Source organism: Gouania willdenowi, chromosome 20, assembly GCF_900634775.1.
Source record: "Gouania willdenowi chromosome 20, fGouWil2.1, whole genome shotgun sequence".
In the NCBI taxonomy this organism is placed as follows: Eukaryota; Metazoa; Chordata; class Actinopteri; order Blenniiformes; family Gobiesocidae; genus Gouania; species Gouania willdenowi.
Genome location: NC_041063.1, coordinates 11080676 through 11096198, shown reverse-complemented (window position 1 = coordinate 11096198; position 15523 = coordinate 11080676). Strand labels below are relative to the sequence as shown.

The following is a 15523-nucleotide window of genomic DNA, read 5'->3' as shown; positions in this document are numbered from 1 at the left end:
TGAAAAACAAACATTCTACTCAGACTTTCAATTTTTAAAGAACTTCCATAACTTGTTCAGAACTTCTTTTTACATACAACAAATAAAAGTGATAGTATTTTAATCTATACATAAAAAGCAAATTTTAACACTTTTTTGTTGATTTTTTTTTTTTACATTTTTTTTCAAGTTTTTATTCATTTCAGATGAAAAGTCAAAGTATTTACTTGAAAATTAATAATTATTGTCAACAAAACAAAGTGCAAGAGTTCATTACCAATGTCTCAATGAAAGAACATTTTACTATACTTTATACTTTGTTCACAGACAGATAAATAATAGATCCGTTCCTGTAAAAGGGTCAATGAACAAAAGATAACAAATTAATCTAAGAGATCCCAATTCCAACCAGTAGGGCCACCAGAAAGGAAAGGTTTCCCATAATAAACAGAATAATTATTGCATTCACCGTCATCTGAAAAACAAACAAACAAACAAACAAATGAATACTTTTTCTCTCTCTTACCATAATCTTTTGTTGACTTACCCTTCTTGTGTTTAATCTTGTGGAATCATCTGTTATCCAGACAAGGAGAAAGAAAAGACGTTATCTAGAACTGCATTTTTAGTATAATCTATTATATTTCCAAAACAAGACGGTGTCTGTTTTGCACACAGCTGACTGACTTAGTCAACTACAGTACATGTGATGTCTCCATGTGCGAATTAGCGAAGTGACAACAGGATGTCGGAAAAACAAAATCTTCTACCATGAAATAGTTATGGAATAATGATGTTTGGTGTATTGACTTTATTGACTAATATCGCTGTTGTAGAATTCCTATAATGAGCTAGAACTTTTAATCATATTAAAACACAGAAATGTGTCAACTGAGCATCCGTGGCTCAGTTGTTAGAGTGGTCATCTTCTGATTGAGAGGTTGGGATTTCAAGTTTTTCCAAATGATGTGTAATTGAGTTGATATTGTAAAGTGCTTTGGAACTATTTTGTTATAAAAACAGAGAAATGCCACTAACTGTTTCTCACTACACATGTGCAGCTTAATAAAACTAAGGCTGCGTCCAAATAGTCCCTCCTATCTCCTTTCCTATCTGCTTTTCCTTAACCCCTTGGATGACGTCGCACGGTTAAGGAAAGGTGTTTAGGAGACTTTCTGAAGGAGTTGTAAAAGGCCATCATGTTTGTTTTGACAATCAGACACACTTTCACTAGGTGACGTAATAATCTGACGGCGGAGAAAGGTTAGCGACGTCTGCCGTGGTGAAAAAACTACACATTTCCATAAATTGACTATAAAAAGATATGGGTTTTAGATTATTTACAGTTGTTCAAGGTAATTTATATAATCTGCATCCCTTTTCAGACTTTGTGAGTTTCCGTGAACGCTCGAATGAGCGTGTCTCCTTTGGTAAAGGAGGCAAAGGAATGTTTACCTGTAGCTTTTAGCCTCCATCTGAATAGGGCCTCAAGAAGGATGTAAACAAAAGCTTCCCAGCCAACAAAGCCCCCCATCACTTTCATCATCCATTGGTCTCCACTGCCGTCAATCAACGTCAGTCCTGTAAATATGGCAGCCACTGTGTGGCAGCCCATGAGCAACAAGGTTTGATGAGTTATCCAAATATCAGAGTATTATTAGAACAATGACTTACCTGCTAAAGCTTTTAATGTTATTGCAGTTATGGCATGTGTCCAGTTGAACAGAAATCTCCTGGTGAAAAAAAAAAAAAAAGATTGCGTTAACACAAGCCAAAAATAATTTCATGTTATTTATTGTAAAGGTTGTCATGGACTTTAAAAATCATAAAATCTACTGCATTTAAACATGATTTATGTATTTGGGCAAATATTTACAGCTTTATCCAAGAGATTATGAGTGGAATGCATTAAAAAAAAAAAAACAGTGGCCGAAGTATCATTTAAAAAAAAAAAAAAAAATAGTAAGTTGGCCATTTATCAAATATTTCTGCTTATTTTAGGTATTTGTATTTTTTTTTTCTCTTATTAAAAATATCACTCTAAACAGGTTGAAAATTACTGAAAAACCCTCATCTTAAGGGGGACAGTGGCAAAAAAAATGGGTGTGACCAACTGAGAAAATTGGAAGCACCAGTGCTACCTATAAAAAAAGTTAGTGTAGAGCCCTGGAGCTTCATTTATAATTGTTGCGTATGCCTGAAATGTGGCCTGGAAGATTTGCACGTTACATTTCAAGATTCATCCCATAGATTTAATGTGCTTATATATTAGAGTTATACATCCGCATAATCATACCCAAGCCTGCTGTGTTATAAATGTGAACAGTGAGCCATTAAGTCATGTACTTATTTAAATGTTTATATTAAGGAGTGAAAATTAATGCATGTCCTGGTACATGAACCTTAAAATATGAATACAATCGGAGAAATTTGGCGCACGGTGGCATCATGGAAAGCCGTTTGAAGCTCTGCGCACTTCATCCAACCTGTGAAGGAGGTAAGCTGTGCCCATGCTCATGCGCACTCTGCTGCGACCCTACAACTTTGTGAAATCACTGGGAAGTTGTAACTTATTGTGGGCTTATGTTTGTCTTGTAGCAGAAACACTCTGACGGTGCCATATTTCTCAGACCGCTTCTTTTCACCTCTCAGATTAGACATTAGTGCTCCCTGCTAATCTAGTCAAGTACCAAGAGCCCTCATCATCCAGCAGTGCAACAGCAGAATCCAGTTCCAGATCAGCTACTACCTCCCTTTTTTGTCCCTACACTGACATTAGCACCCCCTGCTAATCCAGTCATGAGTACCCAGACCACTGTTGCTGTCACCGTAGCACCTGATGCAGCACTGGTCTCTGCACCCTCACCTGTGCCCGTTTCATTTGTGGGTCCATATGTGCATGTTTTCCCTACATCTGGTTTCACTACCAGAATCACCATACCTACCCAAGCAGTTGTAGTTGCTCCCCCATCTCTTACGATACAGTATGCTCAACCCACTTCACCAGCGGCACTACCCTATAGCTTGCAGGGTTCAAGACCTTGATTGCTATTTCCTATGGCATTCCTAAACTAACTCTTCCCATCTTACCAAGTGGCAAGAAAAGCAATTTAGCTTTTCTGAAGATGTTGCTTCACAACTTGAAGAACAGCCACTCTCATCTCAGTAAGCATTATAAACATCAAGTACTCCAGAGTCAGCTCAAACTCTTAAGTGTTCTGCAGTTGGCCAAGTCATACATGTATGACCAAGCACCGTACACCGCTGCTTAGGTACTTTGCTGGATAAGTAAGGCCAGCCAAGACAGCTGGAACTAGAAGCAATACTCAACTCACCAGCCATCAAAGCAGAGATACAGAGGCTTTTGCCTCCTTCACCCTCTCAGTTCAATCGCTAGTTGGTACGCTGCAGACTTAGAGGGACTTGTCGGGTACGACTGAGAAGTAGGTGTAAACACACACGCAGACATTATCGCTGCCGTAAATGTCTTGCTAGAATCAGCAGATCAGATGCGTAATTTGCATGTGATCACTGATAGTGACATGAGTGTGCGTGACTGTGTAGCTGTATTAAGTCAGATCAATAGGATGGTTTCTGTCCTAATCTGTCTATTTTGCATGCACTGATCAGAGCAAAGTTACAGGACCGAACGGAGCACCCACATTAAATGAGGGAGAAAAAGTATCATTAGGTTTTAAAGTTGTTGTTTCAAAACAAAAAAAACTTTGTATTTTTTTATTTAGTTTTCTACATTATTAAATGTTTGTGCAACAGACAGAGAACTCCATCTGCCTCAAATTTAACTTCCTTAAAACGTCAGTGCTTGTGCGCACTGACGTCTCGACATTAAACGCGGCAAAACACTCATTTAAATAGGGGCGGTCTGCACCAGTTCTGCTTGTGCACTAATTATTGCTGCAATCTTAGTGAATTCTGCACAGCAGGTGAGGAAAGTACGTCACTAAACGATTTAGGGAAGCAACTGAAATACCGCCCTTTATTTCAGATCTTTGTGATTCTGGCCCTGAATGTTTACTGCAGTGCAAATAACAACCCTTACGGAGGTTATTTTTAATTTTTAAATAAAGAACATATTTCATAAATATGCAATGCAATAAAACTGATCTGCTAAAAACAGATCGATTTATATATTTAAGATTATCAATACTATTGGGCAGTTATAGTGTTACTGCAGACTCAAAATAGGAGTCCTGGTCTTTAATTTTATGTCATGCTGTTTCAACTGCTGCATATGTGGAAGGAATCGTTACAGCACATTGTTACAGATATGTGGGCGGTTGGAGGAGGATAACTCTTAACATACGTGATTGACTCACACAGTTTTTGAGGTAGACTGGCAGATAAAGGTCATGGGCACCCCTGGATTAAATGATCTGTATCCCCATCCTCACCGTACAGTCCCACATACTGTATAGTCACTGACCGTGAGTGTTGGGGCTCACAGCGCAGTAGAGCCAGAAGTGGCTGGAGGAGGGAGATGATCAAAACCAGGCATCCTAGCACAGGGTGGGCACCCTGCACACACAACAATGACTTCACCACATTGCCTGGAAGTGCTCAACAAATTTGTTCAAGTCTGAAACTAATTTGCATAGTCCAAAATTACCTAAACAAACAACTTTGAAATGAATTTACATTTTGAAAATGCAAATTTGTAAAATAATTTTACAAAAAGATGAACTTAAAAAGGGTTGTAATGTTGTACTAATGACAGGGAGTGTTGGGGAGATTTTTCCAAATTTGACTGACTGGAGTTTAGCAGAACATCACACCTGTTGGTGCCAAGTAATGATTGCACTAAGTTGCTAGGAGTACTAGGTACATGTTTAATGAGAATATCATGGATGGGCACTAAGCTGGAGTCAGGGATCATAAGTATCAGCCTGAGTGTGGTTCTGTTAGAAACCCACTGTTTCTACATGTATAAACTACTGTACCTACTGTCCCTGCAAAAATCACCAGGGACAGCAGGTGTTCTGTTGTATTTGCAAAACCATTTTCTAATTTTCAAAGTTTTTTTTAAATGTATATATTTCGTGGTGTACATTAAAGGATTTTTTTTTTTTAAACTTTATCTTTTGAACTTTGTAAAATTAGTCAATTTGTGTTGCCCTACAAGTGTAACATGTGCACACCCTTCTTTACATCTTTGACTCATAACCTTTTAATTCACCATGAGCTCAGGATTCTGTTAGCCTATGTTAATATTCATTTTTATAAAACAACACTAAGATAACAAATAGAAGCCTGATTATAACCATACCTCTAAACCTAGCTTCAGTATCCCTTATATTTTAAGACATGTGTACAGGAAATGCTAAATACCCACCTGTCAACCACTTACTAAATACAATTAGGTGATTAGAATGTCTTTGTTGACATTGAAATGCTATGAACATTCCTACATTCATTTACAGCCTAAATGAGAACATAAAAAGGTATATAAAGCACATTTTTTTTAAATTTAATATGCTTACAGTTTATATACAAGTCAACACATTGCATATTTACTGGAAATTTTACATTGCTTTTCATTACATATTTTCTTTTATATAATATCTTTCATGTTTCTCATGATCACCCATGTGGCTCTTCACTAGTGACTTATTATACAGATTTGTTGCAGAGTTTGCGCCTTTTATCACAGAAATGTTCTCTTACACTCATCCATCCCTCTTCTTAGTTTTTTCCGGGTTTGTTCCAGCTGTTGGCACTGATATAATATAATCTCGTGAGAACTGCCACCCAGGCCACTGCAGGTGGCAGTTCTTGCGAGGCTAGTGACAGCTTTCAGATTAGAGGCAGAGAAGGTTTTTATTTATTTATCTTTTAATCATTATTACATTATAATAGGGGATATTTACGGGAGAATACTAATATGGGAGGATGGCGGGAAAGAGGGGTAAAATACGGGAGTTTCTCGGCCAAAATGGGACAGATATGATTATAACCAAACACATCTCCTTCACGGTATGATAAGTCTTCAGATATCCACAGAAAATCAGTCTTAGTAGTGGTGGTGCACCTACCCCGGACCACGCTTTTACATAGGAGAAGGAGAGGATGAAGCCAATGACTGTAGCAGCCACTGTCATGCTCATCACTGCAACATGGACCTAAACAGAGTATAAAGAACAACAAACATCTGCTTCTTACCTCCAGAACAATTCATTTTACCCTGCTTTTCATTAGAAATATGTACTTACACACACACACATTATTTTTGTAGAAACTTTCTAAAGACCATTGGTAGAGGCAAAACAAAAGCAATCAGATTTACCTTTCAATGAGTTTCAGTACTTTCTTTATAAAGCACTCTCTTTAATGCTGTGACGCAGTTGTGAACATAGAATTTGGGTGTCACTCCAGAGGATTCATTCGTATTAAAGGGATTCTCCACTCTTTTTACAAATGTGGCCTTAAACATTTGAAATGCCCTTATTAGAAGATCTTTGCCTAACAAAATGCATTATTTTGCACCATATTTGTTTTATTAACTTTTAAAACTGGGACTACTTTACCCTGTGCACCACCATGTTGAAATGGTGTCATTGATGACGCCAATCGCCCCTTTCAGCCCATTGAGTTCTATAGGAGTTGAAGCATTCAGGATCATTTAGCAGCCTTTTCAGTCAAAGTGACAACTTGTGCTGCTTTGGGTTGCTCTAAAAATCACAATCTGAGAGGTGCTTTTCAACACTCAAGAGAATCAAGACCTTCCTCGAGAACACAATGTCACAGGATCGTCTCAATGCATTAGCTTTTATAGGAGGGGCGGGGCTAGCAGTGACAGTTGGTGATGCACGATGGTCCAAATAATCTGTCAACCATGTGCTTCTAGACTATTAACTGCACCCGGTTCAGCACTTAATGCATGGTTCTCAGGCCCCTATGAAGTGAAGGGAAGAGTCTCAGAGACTGATTATAGTACAGCAGATTCATTTCATATTTCAAGAGAATCGACCATTTCGGTATAAAAGCATGACATTTGGCATAGATACTCTCGAAGGGCCACTATTTTGGAAAAATGCATTGGCCGCTCAAAATTCAATATGGCGGCCATCTTTCAAGATGGCCGTCATTGCTATTCAATGGCTATTATATACAGAAAACAAAAAAGACTCGGGCCAAACAAAACAAAGGTCTGGTCCGCCCGAGTCAAAATATGTGCATCTCCCCCGGGTAGAGTCAGGACTGCGCCCGCAAGAGACAAAACACTCAATTGCCTCAAAAATCTTGGGAAGATTCTCGGATCCTCATCTCCACATAGCGTTAACCTAAATGTAAACAAGGAGAATCAGTCTCCATGACTACTTTTGTTCATAAATGACTCTAACAACCTTTTTCAAACAATCTGTGGAGGCAAATTTCAGCATTCTGCCTTTAGAGTGAAGAAAAATGACTGGTTTCTGAATGGTCAATCCCACACACGGGGTTGCAGGGAGGGGAGGGGCCATTTCTACGAGCATGAATCAGTTTTGCTACAGACTTCTTGCAAAATGTGTTGCAAAACTCAAGCAGCACAGATTCACACGAGAAAAGTAGTTTGTGCATCTGTAGCGGTAGATTGGAGAAGTTGTAACCGGAGAGTTGTGGTTGTAAACGATCATTTACACAAGTAATTAAAAAAAACATGTGAATACACGTTAGATTACAAGTTTGCAGCTGTAACTTTATGTGTAAATATCTGTCTATACAATTTTTCCCCAACATTTGTGACATTAAATTTATTTCACGTGTGTGGATTTGTTATACACAACTTCACGTCACATTTTACAAACTTTCACATTTTGCAACATATCTACCGTCATAGTCGTCCTACACCAGGGGCAACCTCGGTCAATGGGCGAAAGCAGTATCAAAGTTGCTCCCTTTTGCTCATACTCCTCTGAGGTCTTACCACAAACCAGACATCTCTGCCACAAAGCCTCTGTCCTTTGGCAATCTCTTTCAGATAGCGGGCTGTGATCATTCCCAGTGATCCAGTGGTCATCCAGGCAATCAGCATCAATGCTCCTGAAAAACAGTCATTGAACTGTGTCAAAGTGGTCAAGGTCAAGCATAGTGGTTGTGGGAACATTTAGCCCTCAGGATCATTGACTTGTTTATTTTACTTTTACTTTGGCAACATGGTCCATAGATTTGAAAAAAAGGGAAACATTTTTTTTTTTCTGTGTTTCTGTAATCACCTGGTTTATATCTTTACAAACTTCAAAAGAATGAAGAGAAGATGCTTTGAAACACGTGGTGTAATGATGTAACACGGTTTACTAACATGTCATAAAGTTTCAAGGACTTTTAATTGTCGTGAACATGTACAGAACAAAATGATGTATCTCAGTCCCCCGTGAATCCCTTTTTAAATATATAAATACAATATAAAATCATGTGCAGATACAAGCAAGTATCAAAGGTATCACAACAGCAGCAGAATGTAAAAAAGGTGTGTGTGCAAATGTGCGGGAGGGTCTATAGAGCTCCACCAGAGTTCAACAGTCTAACAACTTCAGGAAAGCAAGTGCTCCTCCCACAGTCGTCACCACTCTACAGAGACTTCTTCTCTGCCGCAGAGCAGCTTCTATGCCAAACGGTTTTAGGAGGACAAAGGGTTTTAAAAATGATAATTATTATTAATATTAACAATAGGATTTGCCAGGAGTGCCATCTAAGATTGAGTTAAAGTGTCCTGGATCACTTTGAGTTATTAATCAATGCCATTTCCTTCAAATGGGTTCTTGGTGTAGATATCTTGTAAGTTATGATATTAATAACCATGCAGGTAGAATTGATGCATTTATGAAATGAGAATACTGATAATGTACAAGCATAATGATCGAAAACAAATTAAAACGATGATTACTACTGGCTAAACACATTATATACAGTATATGGTTATTTTTAATATTTTTATTTCTATAAAAATAAATAATATTGTTATACACATGCTTTTATTTTACCTTGTTGTAAAACTGAATATTTTACTGTAATGTTTCAGACAATAAACTGTAATCCTTGGAGGGAAATCCTTATTTCTGCCCATCTTTTGCTGCCATCTTGCTGCCTCCGGTATTCTGGGTTCCAATTCTATTATAGACCTAAATCTATCTGAGAGTGCGTGGTCACATCTGCATAAACAGCTAAGAGACCAGGAAGTACAAGTCCTCTTATCAATTTTTACTGGAGAGGTGGGGCCATCAGTGCTGATTTGTGCAGATACTCCCAGCATTCAATACAACCAGTCTTAAATAGCAGGATTCAAGTGTTAATGTTGTTTGGAGAACAGCTGTTGATGCTGCAAGGAACCATCATCCACCTACTGTATTTCCTCCACATTGCATATGCATCTCAGTTACAACAAATGTAAGCAAAATAAATTAACCTCACCATGTGCTTTGATGATATCAGGTCTTCTAGCTTTTGGAACAATCAGGGGTTTGGAAACATTGACCTTGTCTGTGCTGATGAAGGTACCTTTGTGAAACAGAATCTGACCTGCAGGAGACACACATAGGATGCAATGCAACAGTCGGCCTCGTGCAAGACGCTCTATACATAAAAGTGACAACTATGCATGTGCTGAAAGAAATTTACGGCTGAACCCTCTACGAAATATCGCAGGAGATATGATGAAAAATGTTGAAATGGGTTGAAAAACACAAATATTGGCTAAAACATGTTGGAACAGTATTACAAGTTAAAATGAGCTCAAAAAGTTGCAGAAAAATGAAAAAAGCAAAAGAAAGTAAAAATAAGATTGAAGGTTGAAGAATGGATATCTATGGGAGAGTTCCATGGTGAAAACCACTGTTGACAAAAAAAGAACACAAAGGCTCTCCTGACAGTGGCCAAGAAACATCTTGATGATTTCAAGACTTTTGGAGAAATATTCTGCAGACGAAGGAGACCAAGAGTGAACTTTTTTTCATCTGGCATCATACCAACAGTCAAGCATGGTGGTAGCAGTCTGATTATCTGGGGCTGCTTCACTGTTTGAGTACCTGGACGACTTGCTATGAATGATAAAACAGTGAATTATGCCATCCACCAAAAAATCCTGTAGGTGAACGTCAGGCCAGTTAGTGCCTTAAAGCTCAAGCGCTCTTGGATTGTGCAGCACGACAATGAACCAAAACATCCCAGCAATTGCACCCCTGAATGGCTCAAATAAAACCAAATCAAGTTTTTGGAGTGGCCAGGTCAAACATGCAGTTAATGCTCAAAATCTCTCAAATATGGCTGAGTAAAAACAGTTCTGCAAAGAAGAGTGGGTCAAGTTCCTTCACAGCAATACAAAAGACTTCTCATCACTGATCGCAAAGGTTTGATTTCAGGTTTTGCTGCAAAGGGGGACACCACCAGCTATTAGGTTCAGGGAACAATTACTTTTTCTCATCAGGCTAGATCGATTTAGATTTTTTTTCATCACTTAGAAACTGCGTTTCATATTTACTTGGGTCATCTTTGTGAGATATTAAAATTGGTTTGATAATTCAGAACATTGAAGTGTGATAAATATGCAAACATTTAAAATCAGGAATAAGGAAATGGACAAATACAAGAAAAACTCCCATGAACAGTGAAATTTAAAATCATTGGTAAAAACAAGGCCTTGAACTTTAATGCGTCACTTGCGATTCATTAATAATGCACTCAAAATAGCACCGAACCTTTCTCATTTTGCGAGTTCCAGGTATACCCATAAACGGGAGGACCTGAGGAGAAGTTGCTGCTGTGCTTCGTAGGCGTTAATTTTGACTTATGAAAATACCGGCTGGGAAAACAAAAGCCCAGTTGTGTAGAAATTGTGCAAGAAAGAGTTTTCCAATCACTAGAGCTCTTCTAGCCTCTGCTACCACCTGAATGCTAAACATGTAGCAGCTAGCACAGACACTTCGGACATTCTAGCTGCAACATGCTCCAAGCAGTCAGTGTCTCTAATCTACACTGGACAAGATGACAGGGTTCAGAGCCATGAGTGACAAATGAACAAAGTCAGTGGATAAATGATTGTAGTGGACAGTCGACCACTCTTGGTGGTAGAGGATGTGGGCGGGGCTAGAAGCAGTGTGTTATGAGCAGTTATGAACTGCTAAGTTGAAAGACAATTTCAAACAAAATTCATCAGCTTCATCAGTTGGTCCGTTTTTATTTATATGCACAAAAACAAATTGGTTTTAGAACGTTTACAAAAAGTAAAGTTTACGCTTTGTATGTAATCCTAATATTCTTTATTCATATTGCACATTGTGTTAGCGCTCTGTGATGAAAATAATCAACGCAGTTTTGTTGTTTAGGCTTTATTGTGTACATTGATTCAATCATATACCAAAATCCACTTAAATTGGAAAAAATATTGTATACCGTATCAAATATTGTAACGCGATTAATTTAGACCAGAGACTAAAAGGTCTCTAGTTAATTAGATTGAGTCCGACCACTAGTAAATGTATATATCTATAGTTGCAGGAGAAGGTGAAATTTTAACATTTTTATGAAGTCAGTTTGAACGGTTAATTCAATCCAACTCTGACATTGCATCTGGATGTCGTGTTCCATCTGTGATAACCAACTGTGTTTTCCAGGTTAGCACATTAAAATGAACCCGGCCTTAACAGACAATGGAGCTAAAAGGAGGAGAGTTGCAGTGGCATGTAAACCTGAAACCGGATACTCAAGTCTCGAAACAGCTTTTTCCAAACAAAGGAGAACAGTATTCCTGTACTTTGAGCCTAATCATTACCATGGTAGCCACTGTCATAAGGTTTAGAGGCTGTATCTATTTGTTTGTGGCTATTGTTTTCGCATCAATGCAGGCGCATTGCTGCAGTGGGTGTACACTGTTTGCAGCAATAATGGGTTCAAAGCGGAGAAATTCAACTCTGTATTTTCCTACGACTGTAAGCTGTTTCAGTAAACATAAAGAGCCATAAATCAGACCTCGATTCAAACTTGTTCTCACTGACTATGATTTGTATTGAAAAATGTTCATTGTGTAAGTCTGTTGACTACACATCTGTCCGGGGGGCGGGGGGACGAGAGGGGCAAAGGTCATGTGGGTAAAAACAAAAGGGTGGAAATTGTTTCTGCTTAGAAAATGATGCCAAGTGTTAGTTCCGACTGAGTGATTTGATTGGACGACAGACAGTTCGTATCACTCCACTTTACAGCTGATCTATCCATCCATTCATCCATTTTCCTCCGCTTTTATCCGGGGCCGGGTCGCAGAGGCAGCAGTCTCAGCAGAGATGCCCAGACCTCCCGATCCAAGCAAACCTCCTCCAGCTGTTCTGGGGGGACCCCGAGGCGACACCAGGCAAGCTCTGAGACATAGTCTCTCCAGCCTGTCCTGGGCCTTCCACGAGGCCTCTTCCAAATAGGACATGCCTGAAACACCTCCCGAGTGAGGCGACCAGGAGACATCCGAAACAGATGCCCGAGCCACCTCAGCTGGCTCCTTTCGACGTGAAGGAGCAGCAACTCTACTCCAAGCTCCTCACCCTATCTCGAAGGGTGCGCCCAGCCACCCTGCGAAGGAAACTCATTCCAGCCGCCTGTATCTGCGATCAAATACACGACAGAATATCTATAAAAGTTGCACAATTAGGGATTAGATGTGAGTCCAGACATAATGTTATGGATGTGACATCACTGGGGGCAGGACATAATGGTCATAGATAATAAATTACTTTTTTTGTACATAAAGTTGCCCTTTTGTAACCAATCTTGTTACACTTATTGCAGATGTTAGAAGCGCTGTCTTTGCCTGAGACTCCATATAAGCAATGAATCTATAAGAAATGGGCAGGGTCAAAGATCAATAGAGATCATAAAAAAATTAATTTGTCATCATAGATGTATTATTTACCATTGCTGCTGGGTCCATAGGCAAATATGAGGTAATAGTTTCTACTGATGCTAGAGCTTCTGTGAAGGTAAATGGGATTCATGGATGTAAAAGAGCAGCTGATTACTCCATCTTGGATGGTTGTTGTTATGTCAGAAACATTCCCCTGAAGAGCAGATGGACGTACACAATTATTTCAAGACATTCATCAGAACATTAGCAGCTTTCTAATTTCACTTGTGAAAGATGTTTCATTAATAATTTGTGTACATTTGAGGATCAACAACTCATCTTTACCAGTGGAAGAGTTTGTGGTGTGGTTTTTGCTTCTGAGAAGGCATGTTGAACCTGGATCGTTTCAGTCCTGCCTTTGCCACAAATGTAGATATCATCGTTTCCCTGCAGAAGGTACAGATTATTTTAAACTCCACAGCTATGAAAACAAAACTTAGATGACCCTTTACAAAGAAAAGGTGACATTGCACGAGATAGAAAAATCTGGTATTCATGACAGAAACCTTAAAAACAATGTTAACAGGCTCCTTTCCTGTTCTGAAATTAGCAGGAAACACACATCTAAATGTAAATGTTTCTGTCAGGTTTACTTTCTTTAACTAGTAATACAATAAATACATCTTTGTTAGTCTTTGGAGCAAACACAAATATTTTTAACAGAATCAGGTAAAATATTTTAGGCAGTGGCTATCCGTACGGTTGCCGTATCAATATACCGACATTCTATCCGTACGCAGCGCCCCTATTTGGCCAGTTTAGGTCACATGACTAAGACTAAACCGAACCTCAACCCTAAAAATTGTTGCAATATTGGGTTATAACCTAACCCTAAGACGCTACGTACTTGTACTTCCGTAACCGTACCAATAGCACTGGGGGTTGTCACTACGGCAACCGTTCAAATAGACACTTTAAATATTTTAGACCATTTCATTTCAAATGAAGGAAAAAAAAAACAACTGGTTTAATGCCTGTCTAATGAATTTATTCTGACACTTTTTAAAATATAAGCATCGTTTATTGTTCATGTATAGTTGGTTTTCTCCCAAAAAAAAAAAAAAAAGGATACATTTTAGTACAGAGAAACTAAAAAACTATGGATCATAAACATAAACATGGAAATAAAATGTAAATTTATTGCTTGAAATGTTTTCAAAACAAACCTCAAGCCACAAAATATTGAGTGAAAATGTTTTGCAACGTGGACAAACTTAGGTACAGCATTACACGATTTGGAGTGAGACGGGTCGTCTGGGTAGCAGAAATAACATCAATTAAAATACACCACAGAAACTTCTGTGAACCAGCATGAAAAATATTAGGAAATTGTGTTGGAATGCACAAAACAATACATTAAATTATGTGACAGGGACACAAAATGTGCTATATACAGTACGATATAGGATGTATATTATGTAGATTATTCATGTTCAACTATTTTGATACCAAAAATGTTAACTGTTAACATTCTTTTTGTTCCCCTTTGTTTGCCCTGCTTCTTTTTCTTGCAACATTTATGCACAAAAAACAGGCACAGTTTGATCAATTGGATTGCATATACTACATTAATGTATTTTCATTTTTAGCGTGCGTAGTCACGTTTGTGTAGCCGACTATGGATGATTATTATTAAATTCAGCCAACATTTTAGTCCAGAAAGTGTTACAAATTAAACAATTTTTACCCAAGCCTCAAACTAAGAGTCTGAGTCTGGATGTTGCTAAAGATGTTCCAGAAATAATACAAACTTGTGTAGTTTTTAACAAAGACAGGCCATAACAGATTTATGCCACATTCATCTCAAGATCAAGGCGTCGTCACATTACCATTATCTGATCATCTGAAAATCCAAAAGAAACGTATCCATCAGAAGGTCCAGATAGCTCAAAACGCAGTGCTTCTTCGCTAAAGGACAACACCATGGCTGACATGAAGTAACAGTCAGAACTGACCGCAGGATCACAGTTTGATGGTTGGCTAAAGCACACCTTGGTGACTCCACAGTCTGCACTGGAGATCTTCTCCTGTGGGAGGAAAACAAGTGCTGCTGCACTATAATGATGTTTTATTCAAAGACAACAATAAAAAAAAAAAAAAACAGCTTTTAGACCTATTCCAGAGCAAAGACATTTTAATCTTTATAATAATATTTTTTTAATAATGCACTTGAACAATGGAAGAAAAGGTTTACATGTGTGATGGACTCATTGATGATGTAAAGCAGGATGTAATTTACATACTGCAGCAGTAAAATTTAATTGGTAACCAGGGTTCCCCACACATTCATTTATTTGGTGTTTCTGTACAAGACTTTTAACCTCTGATGCCTTCACTTGCTTCTGTTTGTCTTTGTTTTCATTTATTTAGCCAATATTTTTTATGTTCATTGCATAGCGAATGTAGTAGGAACCAAAACCGGCCAAAAAGACAAAAGGATGTAGATGATGAGGTCACTTACAGAGATGGTGGAGGGCTGTGTTGTAACTGCTAATGTTGGGCTTGGTGTGCTGGTGGCACTGGGAGTACTGGAGGAACTTCTGCCTTCACCAGTCAAATTCACCACAGAGCTTTCCACATCAATCCAAAAGGTGCTGTAGTTCTGCACAAAAACCCCGCTGATGACACACAAAACCACAGTTACCATGGAGGCGGAACCTCTTGGAA

At 38.5% G+C, this 15523-nt stretch overlaps 1 protein-coding gene across 2 annotated transcripts in view; it reads right to left on the bottom strand.

Annotated features, from left to right (window-relative positions):
* Nucleotides 1-325: 325 nt before the first annotated feature.
* Nucleotides 326-15523, bottom strand: part of LOC114454099 (putative ferric-chelate reductase 1) — a 20606-nt gene continuing 5408 nt past the window's right edge. For both annotated transcript variants that reach the window (XM_028434282.1, XM_028434283.1), the window contains exons 5-16: nucleotides 15318-15474; nucleotides 14686-14883; nucleotides 13142-13243; nucleotides 12866-13010; nucleotides 9385-9492; nucleotides 7901-8016; nucleotides 6030-6116; nucleotides 4424-4515; nucleotides 1654-1712; nucleotides 1435-1578; nucleotides 527-555; nucleotides 326-454 (exon numbers count right to left, since the gene is read on the bottom strand). In XM_028434282.1, the coding sequence (XP_028290083.1) occupies nucleotides 368-454; nucleotides 527-555; nucleotides 1435-1578; nucleotides 1654-1712; nucleotides 4424-4515; nucleotides 6030-6116; nucleotides 7901-8016; nucleotides 9385-9492; nucleotides 12866-13010; nucleotides 13142-13243; nucleotides 14686-14883; nucleotides 15318-15474 (1324 nt within the window). In that variant the 3' untranslated portion in view covers nucleotides 326-367. The remainder of the gene's footprint in view (nucleotides 455-526; nucleotides 556-1434; nucleotides 1579-1653; nucleotides 1713-4423; nucleotides 4516-6029; nucleotides 6117-7900; nucleotides 8017-9384; nucleotides 9493-12865; nucleotides 13011-13141; nucleotides 13244-14685; nucleotides 14884-15317; nucleotides 15475-15523) is intronic.